Source organism: Manis pentadactyla, chromosome 2 (genome assembly GCF_030020395.1).
Source record: "Manis pentadactyla isolate mManPen7 chromosome 2, mManPen7.hap1, whole genome shotgun sequence".
NCBI lineage: Eukaryota > Metazoa > Chordata > Mammalia > Pholidota > Manidae > Manis > Manis pentadactyla.
In genome coordinates, this window is record NC_080020.1 from 4,464,434 (window position 1) to 4,481,712 (window position 17,279).

Sequence of the window (17,279 nt, forward strand, 5' to 3'; positions counted from 1 at the left end):
CATGATTCATCTTTATTACCAAAAGTTAGTATATTTTGAGCATCTAACTATTCATATTACTATCTATCTAACCATTTATGTTCTTAAAGCAAATCACCACAAAATTTTACAATATCAATTGTGTATTTTGCCTTTATTTTCAAATTTTCTTTATCTTTTAAAAATCCTATTGTGATAAAATACATAACTTACACCTTCTCAAACAGGAAAACAGGCCATTTTCTGGAATAAACATGCATATATCCCTTGTCCATTTTTGCTATATCCCTCAGTATGGAGGATTCAAACAGTATTTAACAAAAAGTGAAGTTCAATAAAAGTTAATATTAAGATTTTTCAGAAATTTGAAAGTAGTTCATGAATTAAAGGTAGTTATGGCTAATTTTAAAATAATGATTTTTAAACCATGCCAAATTCCTTTCCATCTAATATGCAATTCTGAATTAAATAAAATTATTTTACCTTTAGTATGAGCTGTTTCAGAAAAAGTAGCATAAATGCCCGTAGTGATATGATTTCTTTTTGTGATGGCCGGGGACCATCTAAAATAAAATGGAAAACAAACAAAAAAAAACAGGAAAAAACCTCATGATATCAAATAAGCTTCATGCAATTATGCTGGGATACTGTGGAATTCTTTAATAGTCATATTTATTAGTATTAATGATGTGTAATTTCAGTTATATACCCCATTAAAATTGGTAACCCTCATTCTAAAACTGTACCTAACTCTATCCCTAATCCTAACTCTTACCCTATCGCAGACATCAACCCTCACCCAAGTCACTTTAACCTCAACCCCAGCATGCGCGCACACGCGCACACACACACACACACACACTTTATTTCCTGGATCCACTAAGATGGTCCAGAAATACTGACACCCAAAGAGCAACAAGCACAGTAAGCACCCTTCACTCCCAGATTTTAGTTTCCAAAAGCCAAACCCACAACACACACCGTGGCTCCTGGTACAAATGGCTGACTCCCGGACTGAATAAGGAAAGCATAATGTGAACAAAGAACATCTCGTGCCAGAAAGCAACAATACTAAAATATTATGGATATTTGTCATAAAGACCCAAAAACTCAGTGAATGGCTCCTACTGGCCAAATACGGGACAACTTGAACATCAAAATAAATAATGATACAACTCAGGGGACAGCCCTTCGACTAAACGCATCAAGCCTGTTTTACTGGAAAAAACCACACCCATTCATTTATATTCTGCCTATGGTTGTTTTTACAATACAAAGACAGAGTTGACTACTTATAACAGATAACTTTCAGCTCCCTAAGCCTAACAGATTTACTGTCTGGCCCTCAGAAGATAAAGTATGTCAACTACTGATATAATAGTGAATAAAACTGGAATCTATGAAATGTATACTGACATTTTAAAAAATGAACTAATTAATTAATTAATAGAGGAGAAATACAAGTTCTTCCTTTCAGTAGAATTCGAACTAATAAATGTAGTATAAAATATCACCATTTGGCAGCAATCATACTAAAGATCAATTCTTGGAAGAGTTATCAACGAACTCACCCAGAGGTGAAAAAGTCTGTTGAAGAACAGAATATTTACATAACCTCACTGTATTTCTCCACCAAATACTTACTATTACAAAAGAGCAAGTAGTAATTTTGCAATGAAGAATACTGATCATAGTTAACATGACTAGTAGTAAGAACTCTGTATCGTGCCTCTTGATAAGTTACAATGAGACATAATCAGTATGACTTCTGTGTGATTTGCTCCACAAATAAAAATCCTAAACCATCTTAGGCAAATATCAAACAAATCTAAATTAAAGGATATTCTTAAAAGTAAACTGCCTATACTATTCAAAAATATAAAGATCATGGAAGACAAGGAAATACTGAAAGAACTGTTCTACACTGAAGGATATTACAGTGACAAGGCAGCCCAGTGCAATATATATACAATCCTTGACAGATTCATACTACTGGTGAGACTGTAAACTGGTACAATACTTCTGAAAAAATTGACAGTATTTGCCATGAGACCCTTTATCTGAGCAATTCTAAACAAATCAAAGATTGAGGTAAATTATTATATACAAAGGAATAAATACATTATTTATAGACTCAAACCTTCAGAAACATGTAAATGGTATATTCTCTTACATTACTATGTAGAACAAAGAAGAAAACCAAGAATATTTCAAATTTTATGAAATAATTTAAATATTTCACAAATTTATGCTATGAGAAATAATGGAATAAAACAAACCAAACTTGTTAACAGTTATAATTCCTGGGGTTTGCATTACGAATAATTTTTTTATTCTTCATCAGTTCATTTTCTATGCTGAGTATGTACTTTTATATAATTAAGGAAATGGGCATTATTTTTAAAATACAATGCAGTGAAGAATTAAATTAGTTTTAATACACTTAGAAGAAAGGGTGAAGTTTAGGGCAAAAATACAAAGAAAGGCAACCATCTAAAAGTATTGAAACAACTGTAGTAGACTACAGTGGCCCTGACCAGTAACATTTATTCTTTTTAGTATTACAAACTTATCTTCCTGAATCACAATAAGCCTTCAGGCTAAAGGGAGGATATTATTTATTATTACATGGCTTCACTCCAAAAATAATTTAATAATGAAAGGCTACATAAACTTCTGTACTAAAGAAAACTCAATACCTAAGTCTACTACATAGGAAAGACAATAGTTCAGTGATAATTTCATAATCACGCACATCTGGAAGTTATGATAATACTCAGAATACAGAACAATCACAGTACAAGCAGCACAGTAGTAGTGCTGTACTCACCTAATCCTTTAGGTGAAATGCCACTGCTGTCAGCGGGGTTAATGACCCAGTAGTAATATTTTAACGTGTGCATGACCTGCAGTACTGTTCCTACTCTGCGTATGGTGGTGTAAATGGTAGCAGTCCCAATAAACTCAGCAGACAAATAAGTGTATAGGGAGAGCTGGACCTAAGACAGAATATTACCAGAGCAATAAGATAAATTAAAAATTCCTCAAGTGTTTATATTACAAATATACATTATGTTCAAATTTAAATGCAAATGAGGAAGGGCCAAGAAAGGACCCTTTATTCTGATGTTAAAATAACTATTGGTAAATAGTTTTATATTCCAAAGGGAAAGTAATCTGTAATCAGCACATTCTAACAAAATTTATTTTAATAAAGGTAATCTAACAGTTATTAACAATGAAATGATTTTAAATGATGCATTAATTCTACTGAACGTACCTGATAGGAAGATCAAATTATTTAAAAAGTCAATTGGACTAAAACGCTTAATTAAAGCATATTTCAGCAGCTCAGGGAACAAAACTAACATCAGTCTGCTATCCTACAAGTCCAGTTTTCTTAACCCATAGCCACAGTACCAGAATCTAAGCATGTAAGTAGAGACATGAAAGGCCATACACCTTGCTTAAAAGGCGAACTTTAAGTTTTAGTTTAGCACACAATGAACATGATAAATCATAATACACATTAGTACTTAAAACAGTATTTAGCCAAAGTTATGTGGGAGATTTGAAAATTGTAAAAGGCAGCTCAAATTCATGAAAAATGTCCTTCATTGTTGAATTCTACTACAATGTAATGGGGCTAAATTAAGGTAGGCAAAATAATAAAAATTTTATGTTGATAAATAGAAAAAAATCTCTTATGTTTATTTTAGATATATGATATAAACTCAACATTCACAATACAAGAAGCAATTTCCCAGTGAAATGATCACAATTATCATGATACAACTATAATGTCACCTGTTATTTTCTTTTCTTATTCTTTTAATTATCAGTGTACCAAAATCTTTTTCTTGGAAAGATATGAATTACATCTAATAATTTCACAATGAGTTACTACATCTATAATTTTATTTATTTTAATATTTGTAATATTTAGTATTTTTATTTCTGATACTGCATATTACAACTCCTTCTGACAGACTACAAAATAAGCTGAAATATCCAAATGATTTTTACTTGATAGTTTACATCTAATAACTATAATTTTTAATATTACTCTGAAATAAAATGAGTGAGAAGAAAATGTATACCTTTGCAGGCGTATGTATCCAGATGGCTGGGTTGAATAAAATGTGATCACAAAGTTGCTTTAATAAAGGTGCTCCATGAGATAAACCATCAAGGTATTTTGCAAAGGATAAAAACTGCTCCAGGACAGCTCTTGTTATATGAACTCTTGATGACTGAACAAAGAAAATAGAAATTCAAGCTAAAAATATCTAAATATAAAAATGAAAAATTGCTGACTTAGAATAAGTATAAACGAATTTTATAAGCCACCCCTAATACTTTATATATAAAATACAAACTTTCATATTTCCTTTGATATCTAAAATTTAATTACATCTAGAAACCTGAAATTTTAAGATAATTCTCTAAATGATAGTTTGTTTCCTGAAGCCTTTTCCAGGACAACTGCAGAGATAACTCAAGTTAAAAAATGTCTCTCTTAATTCAATCTAAAGAAATAAATTATGAATAAGAATGGTTTCATTCCATTCTTTATAGAAACTAAGTAGAGACTTTAGACAAAATTAAAATGGACTAAAATTAATATCATAATACATATATATATAAGAAAAAACAAAATACACTGGGAAAAAGAAGTGTTTTCACTAGCTCCAAGCCAAAGGGGAAATAAATTGGCCCTACCATTCATTCCACTGAATCCTTTCTTCAGAAGTTACAACTGAGTTTCACACTGACAAACGCAAAGCATCTAGCTTAGGATAAACTCTTCCAGGAAGTCTACCCGGAGTACTTGGAAAAGCAGATCTCACCACCCTAGAAATAATGTCCCCCTTTGGCTTTCCTGATCCTTGGATTACTCCTTAACGTCCTTTGCTTAAAAAATAGGAACTGCTCAACACTATTAACTCGGCCTTCTGTTCTCCACAAACACACTCTCCGTGGAAGGTATTTTATGCTCGCACAGCTTCCTGTAACCTAATCATTATGCTTAGGACTCCAAAAAAGAATTTTCAACTGCCATCACCAATACATAACATATGACCAATTGTATTTAGATAAATGACAGACCTTCCAAGATTCAAACCCAGTCCTTGGAGCTGCACTGTCCAATACGGTAGCCACTGGCCACGTGGCTACTGAGCCCCTGAAATGTGGCCAGTCCTAAGTGACATGTGCTGTAAGTTTGTATACACTGGATTTATTTTTAAGATTTAAAATGAAAAAATAATACAAAATACCTATTATTTTCAAGTATATATTGAAGTGGTCATACTTTAGATATACTGTACTAGGTCAAATAAAATGCATTATTAAAGTTAATTTCACCTGTAAGTGTTTACAAGAAAAAATTTAAATACCATATGAGGCTCACTTTATATTTTAACTGGGCAGTGCTACCCTAGAATATAACTTATGGTGAAAATATTAAAATAGAAAATGTGGCTCATAAAAGCTGATAATTCAAACTTAAATGTCAAAAAAATATCTTTCCACACAAATCTTTTCCTTCTCATCTAGTGATCCAACAAATATTTATTAAGGCAGGCATTCTTTTAGGTGTTCAAGACACAGCAGTAAGTGGAATAAAAAGACATTTTCGCTGCCTTCATGAAGCTGAAGGCTACATTCTACTGAAAGGAGGCAGAAAATAAACAAGTTCAAAATGTGTCAGACTGGTGCTGTAAAAATCAGCAGAGCAGGTAGAGAGCAGTGGTTATGGGTTGGGGACCCTCTTATTTGTGGAGTGATGAGGGAAGGCTTCTCTGTTAAGTCGTCATCAGCAAACCCCCAAATGAAGTGGAGAACAAGCCATGCGGGCAGCTACCGGAGAAGCGAAGACAGCCATGGGAAGGGACGCTGCCGACGCCCCGGGACGGGCGGGTGCCCGTTGTCTCAGGTCGCAAGGGCGAGGCCAACAGGCCTTCGTCCCGCCGCTGCGGCTCTGTCAGAGATGGCGAGGAGGAGGAGAACGGTAAGAGGCGACATCAGATACAAAAGATTCATGGATTTCCTCTGAGAAGGATGGTGTAGAAAGATCAGGCACATTTTAGGAAGACTAGTCTTCCTAAAGATTAGTGAAAAATGAAATGTGGGTGACCAGTAAAGAAAGATGCTGATGGTTTGCACTAAGATGGTATCGGTGGACACTGGGAGGAGTAGGGCAGTAAGCAGGAAGCGGTCACTGATTCTGGATATGTTCTGAAACAAGGAAGAAAATATAATTTTCTGCGAGTATGGATTTAGTGTGTGAAGTAGGAGAACCAAAAAGGATCAACATTCTTGGCCTGAACTACTCGCTGGCTGGTAACGCTATTAACTGCAATACAGAAGAACGGGGCTAAAAGACTTGAGAGGAAAACAAGAAATAATGGTTTGGATAATTTAAATTTTCGAGACTTATTAGACATCCAAGTGGAGCTGCCGATGGGAGACTGAAGTACAAAGGAGAGGTTGTGGCTGGAAATACACATTTGAGAATAATTAGTACTCACAGGATAATAAAAGCTGAGGGAATGGTGAACTCAAAGTGTAAACAGAAAAACGAAAAGGTTTCCAGGATTAAGCACCAGAAAGCCACAGTCTTCGGAATTCAGAGAGAAGAGGTGCAGCTCGGAGAAAATACAAGGAGGCCCAGGAGGTGAAGAGAACAAACAAAAGAATGCTGTCACAGAATGCAACTGGAGAAAGCATTTCAAGAAGGAAATAACGTAAACTGAAATCTTAACAGATCAAATAAGATGAAGACTGAGAAGCATAAGATTTACGAACATGAAGGCAACTGGTGACACTGACATGACCAGCTTAAGGGAAGGATGAGGATTAAGGCCTGACTGTAACGGCAGTGGATCTAAGACTACCTAGGATCCCAGGAATAGAAGGATGACTTAGCAGCTGAAAAGCAATTAATATCATTCACTAAACTAAGAAGAAAATGTAGAAATATCACAAAGTTATCTCAAATAATTCAGAAAAAAGCATTTGATAAAATTCAGCACTTGTTTATAATGAAGAAAACTCTTGGCAAACTTGAAAGAGGTTTTGATTTAAAAATCTACAAAAAGCAAATCTATAGCATTTATCATACTTAGTGGTTAATTACTGAAAGCTTTGCTCACGAGATCTGGAATAAGATAATGATGTCCACTATTACAGCTTCTATTCACCACCATACTGGAATTCTTAGTGCAGTAAGACAAGGGAAAACATAAAAAGAATAAACATCAGAAATGAAAAAAATAAAACTGCCATTCTAGGACTATTTTATTTTCTACAAAGAATGTTTTTTGAAAAATTTATGAAATATTAGAATTAATAGAGGAATAGAAAGATTGGTATGTAAAAGGTCAATATAAACACCAATTATATTTTTATATACCAGTGACAAATAAAGAAATTAAAAATTTTAAAGCTTCAAATATTTAAGACTAAATCCAACAAGAAAGTGTTTTACACAGAAAACTACCAAAAAGGTCTAAATAAAGAGAAGGATATACTAGTATATGAACTAGAAAGTTCAATACAATTTGTCAGTATAATATAACATTTTCTGGTGGAAACCGAGAAGTTGATACACATGTAAAGGCAAAGACCCCAGAACAGCCATGGCAATCCTGAAGAACAATAAAGCCAGATGACACACTGTGAGACATCAAGAAGTACCAAAAAGCTATCCAAATTAAGACACTATTGTAGTGCCTCAAATATTTTTTAAAAATCCCACAATAGATAAAACACTGGGAATGATCCTGTTTATTTATCTTCACCTGATTTATGGCAAAGCTTAAGCTGCAATGCAGTGGAAAATCATCCCAAATAAGCTGGCCTGGTAATGAGCTAACTGGATACATCTTCAGAAAAAGAAAAAAAAAAACAAAACTCATGGCCCATATAATTCATGCCATATATTTCAAGCCATGAACAAAATTCAACTCCAGTTGGATGGTAAATCTAGATGTGAAAAGTAAAAACAAAATTTTGAGGACACTCAGAATACTTTCACACCTTTGCGATACGTTAGGATCCAAAATGGGCTAATTGTACAAGAAACTGAAAATTTGACTTATGTTAGAATTAAGGATTTCAATTCATCAAAAAACACCATCAGGAGAGTAAAAAGGCAAGCCTCAGAGGAAAAGTTATTTGTGATACATATCCAACAAAGGACTCATGTCCAGAATACTTACAGAATTCCCACCAATCAATAAGAAAATGATAGACAATCCAAATGACTAAGGGCAAACATTGAACAGCTATTTAACAAAAGAAGATAACCAAAAGGACAATAAATATATGAAAATGCTCAATTTTGTTTATCATCAGGGAAATACCAATTAAAATATAATATCTACAGAATGGAAGACTATCTTTGCAAATCATATATCTAATGAAGAATTAGTACATAGGATAAAAAACTCCTACAACTCAATAATAAAAAGACAAACACCTCAATTCTTTGTAATGGGCCAAAGTTCTGAATAGAAATTTCTTCAGAGAAAATATACAAATAGCCAAGAAGTACATGAAAAGATGCTGAGCATCATTAGACATCACAGAAATGCAAATCTTAAAATATACATCACAGCCACTGGGATGACTAGAATAAGACAGACAGACAGACAATAACAAGGGTTAGCAAGGATGTGAAAAACTGTAAATCTTATACACTGCTGAGAGGAACATCAAATGGTGGAGCCACTTTGGAAAACAATGTGACAGTTTCTCAAACACAGAGTTACAATAGGACCCAGCAAATCAATTCATAGGCATCTGCCCCAGAGAAATACAAGGCATACATCCATACAAAATCCTGTACATGAACATTCACAAAGCATTCTTCTTAACAGCCAAAATATGAACTAATGTCTACTGACAGACAAATAGATAAAATGTGGTATACCAATACAAGGCAATATTGCTCAGCCATAAAAAGGAATGAAATCCTGATATAAGCTACAACATGGATGAATCCTGTAAACGTTACGCTATGTGAAATAAGCCAGGTACAAAAGGACAAATATATGACACCACTTATATGAAGTATCTTGAACATACAAAATCACAGAGACAAAAAGCAGAGTACAGGTTGCCTAGGTGTGGGTGGTCTTAGGGAGAAAAAGGAAAAATTGGCAAATGACCTGAATAAGTACTGCACAGAGAGAAAAAAATGGATGTCCAATAAGTACATATGGAAACATGTCCAACATTATTCAAAATCTAAAAATAAAACAAATTAAAACTACAGTGAGATAATACATGTACTAAATTGATAGCATAATTTTAAGGATACTAATTCTGAGAAAGAGGAAGAACTGAATACATGTTTTTATTTGATTTGAAATCTTTTCACAAAATTTCTACTTTTAACTAACTTTATGCAAGAATACTAACTTTAGAATTACATTGATAAACGCTCAGTATATAGATGAAAAGTATATATACAAGGAGTAGTTTCTGATAGTAAGCTTTTTATGTATAGTAATGTTGCCAAAGATTTCATAATATCTATTTCAAGTAAAATGTAATTTAACACAAATCTTTGAAATAATTGTATTTTAATACTGTAGATATAAGAAAATAGATTTTCATGATTAAAAAGTAAGCCAAACAGCCTTAATGAAAATTTTAATAATGTCACTGAAAAACTTATCTCAATAAAGAAATGCTGCCAATGACTTATCAATAATCTACTTAATGATTGATCTACTTAATAATCTACCACTCCTTGATCACCAGTCCTTCAAGAAAGAGAAGTATTTGTTTCAATGAAAAGACAGGTTACAAAGATTTCAAATGTAGAACAATCTGAGGCAAAAATAGCTATCTCCAAAAGTCTTTTCAATTTTATTTCTCAGGAGAAAAAATAAGTTTCTTCCTCTCAGCTGAGATCTCACCTCTATTATTTCTAAAGTAGTTCCATTTTCAGAGCAGCTGGAGGTTAGAGTTAACTGATAAGAAGAGGTTTTTGAGAGCTAATGAGGGTGATAGACATTTCTTCAGGGAAAAAAATAGTTATTCATGAATTCCCACTTTAATTTTTAAAGTACATCACATGATACAACCAAAGTCTTGAGACCATAATCACAAATTCATAACTCGATACCAAAGCTGTGACTAAAGCAAAGGTCATTTTTAAAAAATGACGCAAATGGCAGAAAATGGAAAAAATTAAACCCATCTAATTTGCATTGTTTATAGTATGCATTTGTTAGAGGAAAGCAACTTTATATATCCTACTATATTAAAAACTGCACACAGATAAAATAATGCTTCTATTGCTACAAAAAAAAATGTTTTTTACCTTATAGTTAATAAAACAGAAACGCAAAACTAAATCCATTTAAACTAAAACTAACTAAAATTGATTAAAATTTCCAAGAAGCCTAGTGTGAATATAATAAACATAGCAAACAACCAAAAAAAAAAAAAAAGATGTAAGAGAATATATATGAAACTTTCAATAAAAATAGATAAAAATACTTTTTCTTTTGTTTCTATTTTTACTCATAATTTCTTAATGAGATTTCTAAGCCCAACTTAGTTCAATATCCTCATTTACATATAAGTTGTGAATTAGCCAACAACATGGCCTCTGCACTGTCAACAAAAGGGAAACCGCAGAAAAAGTATGATCAATGACCGTCACGTTTCCTGTCTGTGACGGCTGCAGAGCAAAACCATCAGCGCACATCGCTTACCTTTTCAAGCAAGTAGCCAATGACTAGAAAGCCTTTTCCACCCAGCATCTGTTCTTGCATGGCGACTGAACTTTTAAGCAGTTCAACCAGGAATGCCAAAAGAGTAGCACTGCGTGTAAAGTACAGACAACGTCATTATGTGATCATCAAGTGTCGATCGTGAACACGGCGTTCCATTTCAGTATTTCACCACATCCGAATCTAATCTCTATTGTGCTGACCAAGGCTAGTAAAATACATATTATGCAAGAATACATTTTCTCACACCCATGAGAAAACTAGTTTTCTTTCTTTAAAATTAAATATCATGTATCAAAACTTAACTGTGTAGTTTTTTATATTCCAGGCAAACCATCAAGGTTTATTTATACATATATATATGTTCCGTGCTTCAACTAAATCTAACATAAGAAACATACCCACAAATACGTCACTTCTCCATAATAAAGATATTATCATAATATTCTTTTGAAGAACATGTTATTTTAAAGAATTCCAAATATGTATACAATATTGCTTTGGAAGAACACACCTATTTTTATTAGACTTTTAAGTTAGATCTATTTTTCAGAAACAATCTATATTTTTTAAAACATCCAGAGGAATATGCAGCATGTTACTTGGACCCATAGATGCCCTCAGGAAAGTTCATGAGAGCAGAGAAAATAAGACTTATGTAATATTGAAATGAAAAGTGGCAGATCAGTACGCAACATACGCACAAACACACAAAAGCACGCAAAGATATACGCCAAAGATAAACTTGATATGTCTATTGAGTGAATGAAGAAACAAAGGAAAAATAAATGATTGCGCTGGACTAACCTCCGATAATGTATTACTTCACAAGATTACGTAGAACGTTTCCAAACAGCAGCACTAATACATGACAGCATTCCTAATTAGAATATATTCCTTCATTGTATATGCTTACTGTAGTTTATAACAATAAACGACTATGCCAGACTTTCTCAGCAATTAAAATGGTACCTATTTACAGTGTATTTTAATGTACCCTAAATTGCTTATTTATAATCACAAGACAGGATAAAACAAGAAATTTCTAAATATATTTTAGATGCACAAGTACTCAGTCCCACAAGAAATTAAGGAAATCTGTTAATGAGGAAAACTGGAAAAGTATTAAAGCCCAAAAGGAACCTAAAGTTAGCCTGTTCTTTGAAGTTATGGTAGCTCCTCTGGTTTCAGTAGGATTGACAAGTAACACACTTCTCTGATAATGTGGCTATTCTTGTTTAAATCAGAAGTATTCTCAAAAAAAGTGAATAGCAAAATTATCATTATTGTTATAAAAATTGATAGTTTAATGGTATACATGATATCTGCTAGAAAAAATATAGTCTATCTGGAAATAAAATACTTCATTACAGGACATTAAAATAAAATCAATTTATATTAACTGGCCCTATATATTTAAGCCACAAAAAAATAAGTTAGTATTACAAATAAATGATACTCTGTTACTTTGTCCTAAAATCAGAGATAGAAATTTATAAGAAAAACACAACTACCAAGGAATCCCTTGGGACTTTTGTAATATTCCTGTAAAGAAGAACAGCTATTAAGAAATCCAGTCTCTTTAAGTGAATCATATAAATAGTTAAAGCCACTTCACAAATAATTGTTGTACCACTACACATAGTACTTCTGCCTAAATGTTTTAAAAGAACAAAGAATAACCACTACAGAGAGGTTACACAATTTCTAATCTGCTCATAGAATTCTTACCTACACCTGAATTAGTGATTTAGGAAGAAAGATGGTTCAGGCTCCTGAACATCAGCACTGCCAAAAAGAAAAGACTCAAAATGCCTCACTGTGGTCCCTAAGGTCCATGAAAAAAATGCAAAAAAGATTTTTCTTACAATATCACCCTCCCATGTAGAACCATTTAAAATTACAAGGATGACATGCATTATCTTAATCTTTTATGTCAGAAGGACTATTCTTTCTCAGTCACCTAATGAATTAACTCAGACTTCTAAACATAGTGGAGTCCCATTACAAATAAGAAATATTAATTTTATTACTCCCAAATTTTAACACAAGACTATGCTGTCCATTATGTTAATTTCACTTCAATTTTAACTATGACAATTGAAAAAGTCAAATGTATTCACTAACAAAAGTATTTTTAATTTATATCTAAAACTCAATGCAACAGAAATACCACATCTTTTCAAAAAAATCTTTAAAATAGTATATTTGACATAGTGGACGTAATAGTAAATAGATGGCCATCTTCGAAGAGTACATTTTCAAACGTAATTTAACAAACTTACCAGTAACTAAAATGCATCGGACTGCTGCAGGGCTCACAATAAACTTGCAAAATTTCTGTGTACTGCCATACAAAATTTCTCTCCATTCTTGCCTATTTGCAACTCCCCTAGATACAAAGGCAAATATAAAGGATACTTCAGCCCATTCCTATATCTCCTACATACCACTTCCTGTCTAGACACATCAGTTCATCTGTAGAGGATCTAAATATACAGGATAAACCAAAAAACAAGTATCTATATCAGCCAAAACTAGCACACACAACACAGAACATTCTCTTGAAAAGTATAGCAATGTCTAGAAACAGATTTTCACAGGAGTGTTTCACTTGATAGACAGAAAGTGTACTGATTTTCATCTCATTAAGTCCAATTGCTAAACTTTTCAATAGACAGTGCTAAAACATGTGTTCCATAAATAGCAACTCTATTTTAGGAATGGTTAGGGGTGTTTAATCCTGTCTCCTTTCAAAGAAAATAACACTAATAATATATAGGATTATTTCTTAAAAATAATTACCATCTTCCATTTCTTAACAAGCATCAGTTAACAAGAAATGATATTGATTTCAAAAATCAGATGTATAAAAAGCTAGACCTTAGGAAAAATGAAGGAAATAGTATAATAGTACCTCCAATGACTTAGCATATTTATCATTTCTCCAGAGCTTTCTGGCGCACATTATTAAAGAATAGCACAACAGTCTTGGTCCACAAATACCTGAGAATATTTAATATTATGACTAATATAATAGTGTGAACATGACTAATTTGTTTCTAATGAAAAAATATGTCATACATAGAGGTTCCATTAAAATTTCATAAATATAGATTTTGACTTGATTTTAACATAACTACCCATTTCAAATTGTCCATTATTTATTTTTTAAATAATTGATGTATATAATTCATATAATGTGATCTCAAGAGTTTTATTATCTTTGAGGTATTTTATTATTTAAAGATGCAATATATCATAAAGACAGACCTAATTTGTAACTGAAATGATTAGGACTGAATATATAACTTAAGTTCAGTTCAAAAGTCTTAGAAACTGGTTTTCCCATTTGCTTTGTACTAAAACAAACAAAGTATCTCAGCTAGATGGGTTTTAATAAATATTAAGAGTAGCATTATTTAGGTAAAAATTAAAGATTTCCCCCTAAAATTCAACACTTCCTTCCCTTTTAAAATAATGTTTTTAATTTCTTAAGAAACACTACAAGCAGGGTAATTGTCAAAATAAACTAAGAGGTTGATTAAGCCTCAATGAGATTTAAGGTACCAGTAAGGGGGGATATTTTTTTGACTTTTTCGTAAGTTTTCATCTCTTAGGGGTAAGGGGTAGCCTAATTTAATATTGAGATACATTGAAATCAAGAGATGATCAGAATTACATAAAATATCTAGTCCATAGTGTCTATGCTATTTCTTTCCTATAAAACTCTTCCGAGAGTGATTACAGCAGGAATAAAACTGTAAAAGAAATCAACTCAAGTGTAGAACCCAAAGTAATTTCATACTCAACACAAATTAATTTCCATTGACACACAAAAAAGTCTCATAGTAAGTTAGAAGAGTTAAATTCCTTCACAGTTCAAAATTATAAAAGGCTAAACCAAAAGTTTCTAACTCCAGAAACATTTAGTGGTCACTTTTAGACATTGTATTCCGGAAGTATCTATTTCAAAAGTATCTATATTCGAAAGACTGCCTACATATGCAATGATCCTGATACACAACTGTCACATTCATCAGCTCAGACATCAAGTGGAGATACATGCCGAAATAAGTAAAATACATTTATCTACAGTCAAATAAGAAAAACAGTGAAATGCAGCACAGTAAACATAAGGACAGATGGAATACACTGGGGAGTGCATGAAGTTACTAAGCCTCTCCTTAGCCATGAGATTTCTCAGTAATTTCTTTTCTTTCAGCCTGAGGAGACAGGCAGCCTTAAAAAGTAAATCGCTGCTACTGTCATAGCTATTTAAGAGCATTCTTTAAGTCCCTATTAAAAATTAGTCAGGCTATTACACATTTTTACTTTCCTTTTTCAGGTAACAGATTTTGATTTTGTGTTTCATTAGCCTGTTTTATTTCTGACAAAATGTAGCCAAAAAAAATCAGTTTATAAAATTGTGACTGAAACATGTGAAAATGTGCTTTCTGAAGGAAACAAGATTCAAACATTTTGTATGTGGAGGAATTAATCCTAAACCTCTGGCATAGTTATATGTTAGTGTACAGTAGCCGCCAGCATTTACATAGTTTGAGAACAAAACAGTCTTTTGATAAGCCCCATTCATAACTAGCTATAAATAGCTAATAGATAATTACTTTAACGGCTGCAATGTAGAAGAACTCTCTCAAAGCCTATTAGCTTGTGACTTGACCCCAACTGACAAATGACCACTTACAATGCCTTAAAAGCCCTAATCCTGAGTCCCTAAAACCCTCCTGGAAATGTTATAAGCAGCAGCCCCAGGGAGTAACCATTTATCATCTGCGGATACATGAATACTTTAGAGATTTAATGATGTAACTTCCTAACACCTAAGAAGTTCAAAATCTCAAAGAAAAACTAGACAAGTTACAATGACACCATGTGTGATCTCAACAACATATGTACAACCCGATGCCCTTCAAGACCAGAACATGTCATGGTAGGGAAGTCATATGGTCAGGCCAATAATCCCGGTGCTGGCTCTACTTTCAGCGAGCCCCAGACTACTTAAGAGAATTGGGATTAAAAAACTACCCTACAAGTACTGAAATTACCAAATAAAGAAAATAAACATTAAAAATAGCTGACTACACAGAAAGTTGAAATAACTGATACTTGAGCTTTACATATTTCTAGATATTTTCTATCCTTACAATTAATTTTCTCTATTAAATGATTGTGTAGTAAAACTGACTTCTTCTTGTGTGTGTGTATATGTAATTCTGAGATTAGATACATAGATTTGTACAACCTCACCACAATAAAAATACAGACCAGTTCCCTCACACCAAAAAGAAAACTCATTGATCCTACCCCTTCACATCTTCACAGTCACACTCTGCCAACACCCATGACCTTGAGCAACTACTTCTCTTATCCATCAATATCGTTTTGACTTTTCAAGACTGTCATATAAATGGAATTGCATAGCATGTAATGTTCTGAGCATATCCCTCTTGACCTCGACAGACTGCCTTCGAGATTCATCCAAATGGCTGCATGTATCAAGAGTGTATTCCTTTTAATTGCCAAACAGTATGCACTGTATGAATGGATTACCACAGTGTGTGCACTTTTTAGTAGTATACTACTAATGACAATTACGAACAGGTCTACTATCAACATTCACATAAAGGTGTTTGTGTGGACACAGTTTTCATTCATTTCTCATAAATACGAACCTAGGAGTAGAAAGGCTGAATGATACAGTAAGTGTATGTTTAACTTGATTATAAACTGCCAGAGAGGTTGTGCACTTGATAATCCCCCCAGCAACATGTTCCAGTTCCTCCTCATCCTTGCCAGCACTGGCACCATGAATATTTTTCATTTTGGTCATTTTACCAGGTGTGAAGTTGTATCTCATACTGACTTTACTATACATTTCCCTAGTGCTTAAAATGATATTGAACATCTTTTCATGTGCTCTTCTGACATCTTTATCTCCTTTTTCACGAAGTTCTTATTCAAATCTTTTACCCATTTCTTTAAATTGGATTTCATGTTTTCTTAGTATTAAGGTTGGAGAGTTTATTATATATTCTTGATATGAATCCTTTGTCAAATAAGTAATTTTCTGTAATCTTCCTGTAGTCTTTAGAATGTCTTTCATTACATCTTTGGCAGAGTGAATGGTTTTAATTTTTATGGAGTCAATGTCAAATGCACTGCTTAGTTTCTTTTAGGCATCATGCTCTTGGTGTCATCTCTGGAACACCTGTGCCTAGCCTAGGTCACAACGATTTTTCTTCTATGTTTTCTTCTAAAAGTTCTATAGCTTATATTTAACATTTAGAGTTAATTTTTGAATTATAACATGAGGTTTAGCCCAAAGGTTGTTTTTTTCCACATATAACTATCCTTCTTCCCTTAGATTGCTTTTGCCCCATTGCCAAATATAAAAAGCAACAGCACTTCTTGGGGTGAGGGTTTAATAATGTGTATAACTGTGGAAGCACTGTGTTGTATACCTGAAACCAATATAAAACTATCAAAAAATCAATTGTCCATATTTTTGTGGGACATTTCTGG

General features: G+C 33.0%; 1 protein-coding gene across 3 annotated transcripts in view; it reads right to left on the bottom strand.

The window, feature by feature from the left end:
* Nucleotides 1-17,279, bottom strand: part of NBEA (neurobeachin) — a 550,888-nt gene that overhangs the window by 430,916 nt on the left and 102,693 nt on the right. For all 3 annotated transcript variants that reach the window (XM_036904990.2, XM_036904991.2, XM_036904985.2), the window contains exons 11-14: nt 10,716-10,824; nt 4,080-4,232; nt 2,810-2,978; nt 463-542 (exon numbers count right to left, since the gene is read on the bottom strand). In XM_036904990.2, the coding sequence (XP_036760885.2) occupies nt 463-542; nt 2,810-2,978; nt 4,080-4,232; nt 10,716-10,824 (511 nt within the window). The remainder of the gene's footprint in view (nt 1-462; nt 543-2,809; nt 2,979-4,079; nt 4,233-10,715; nt 10,825-17,279) is intronic.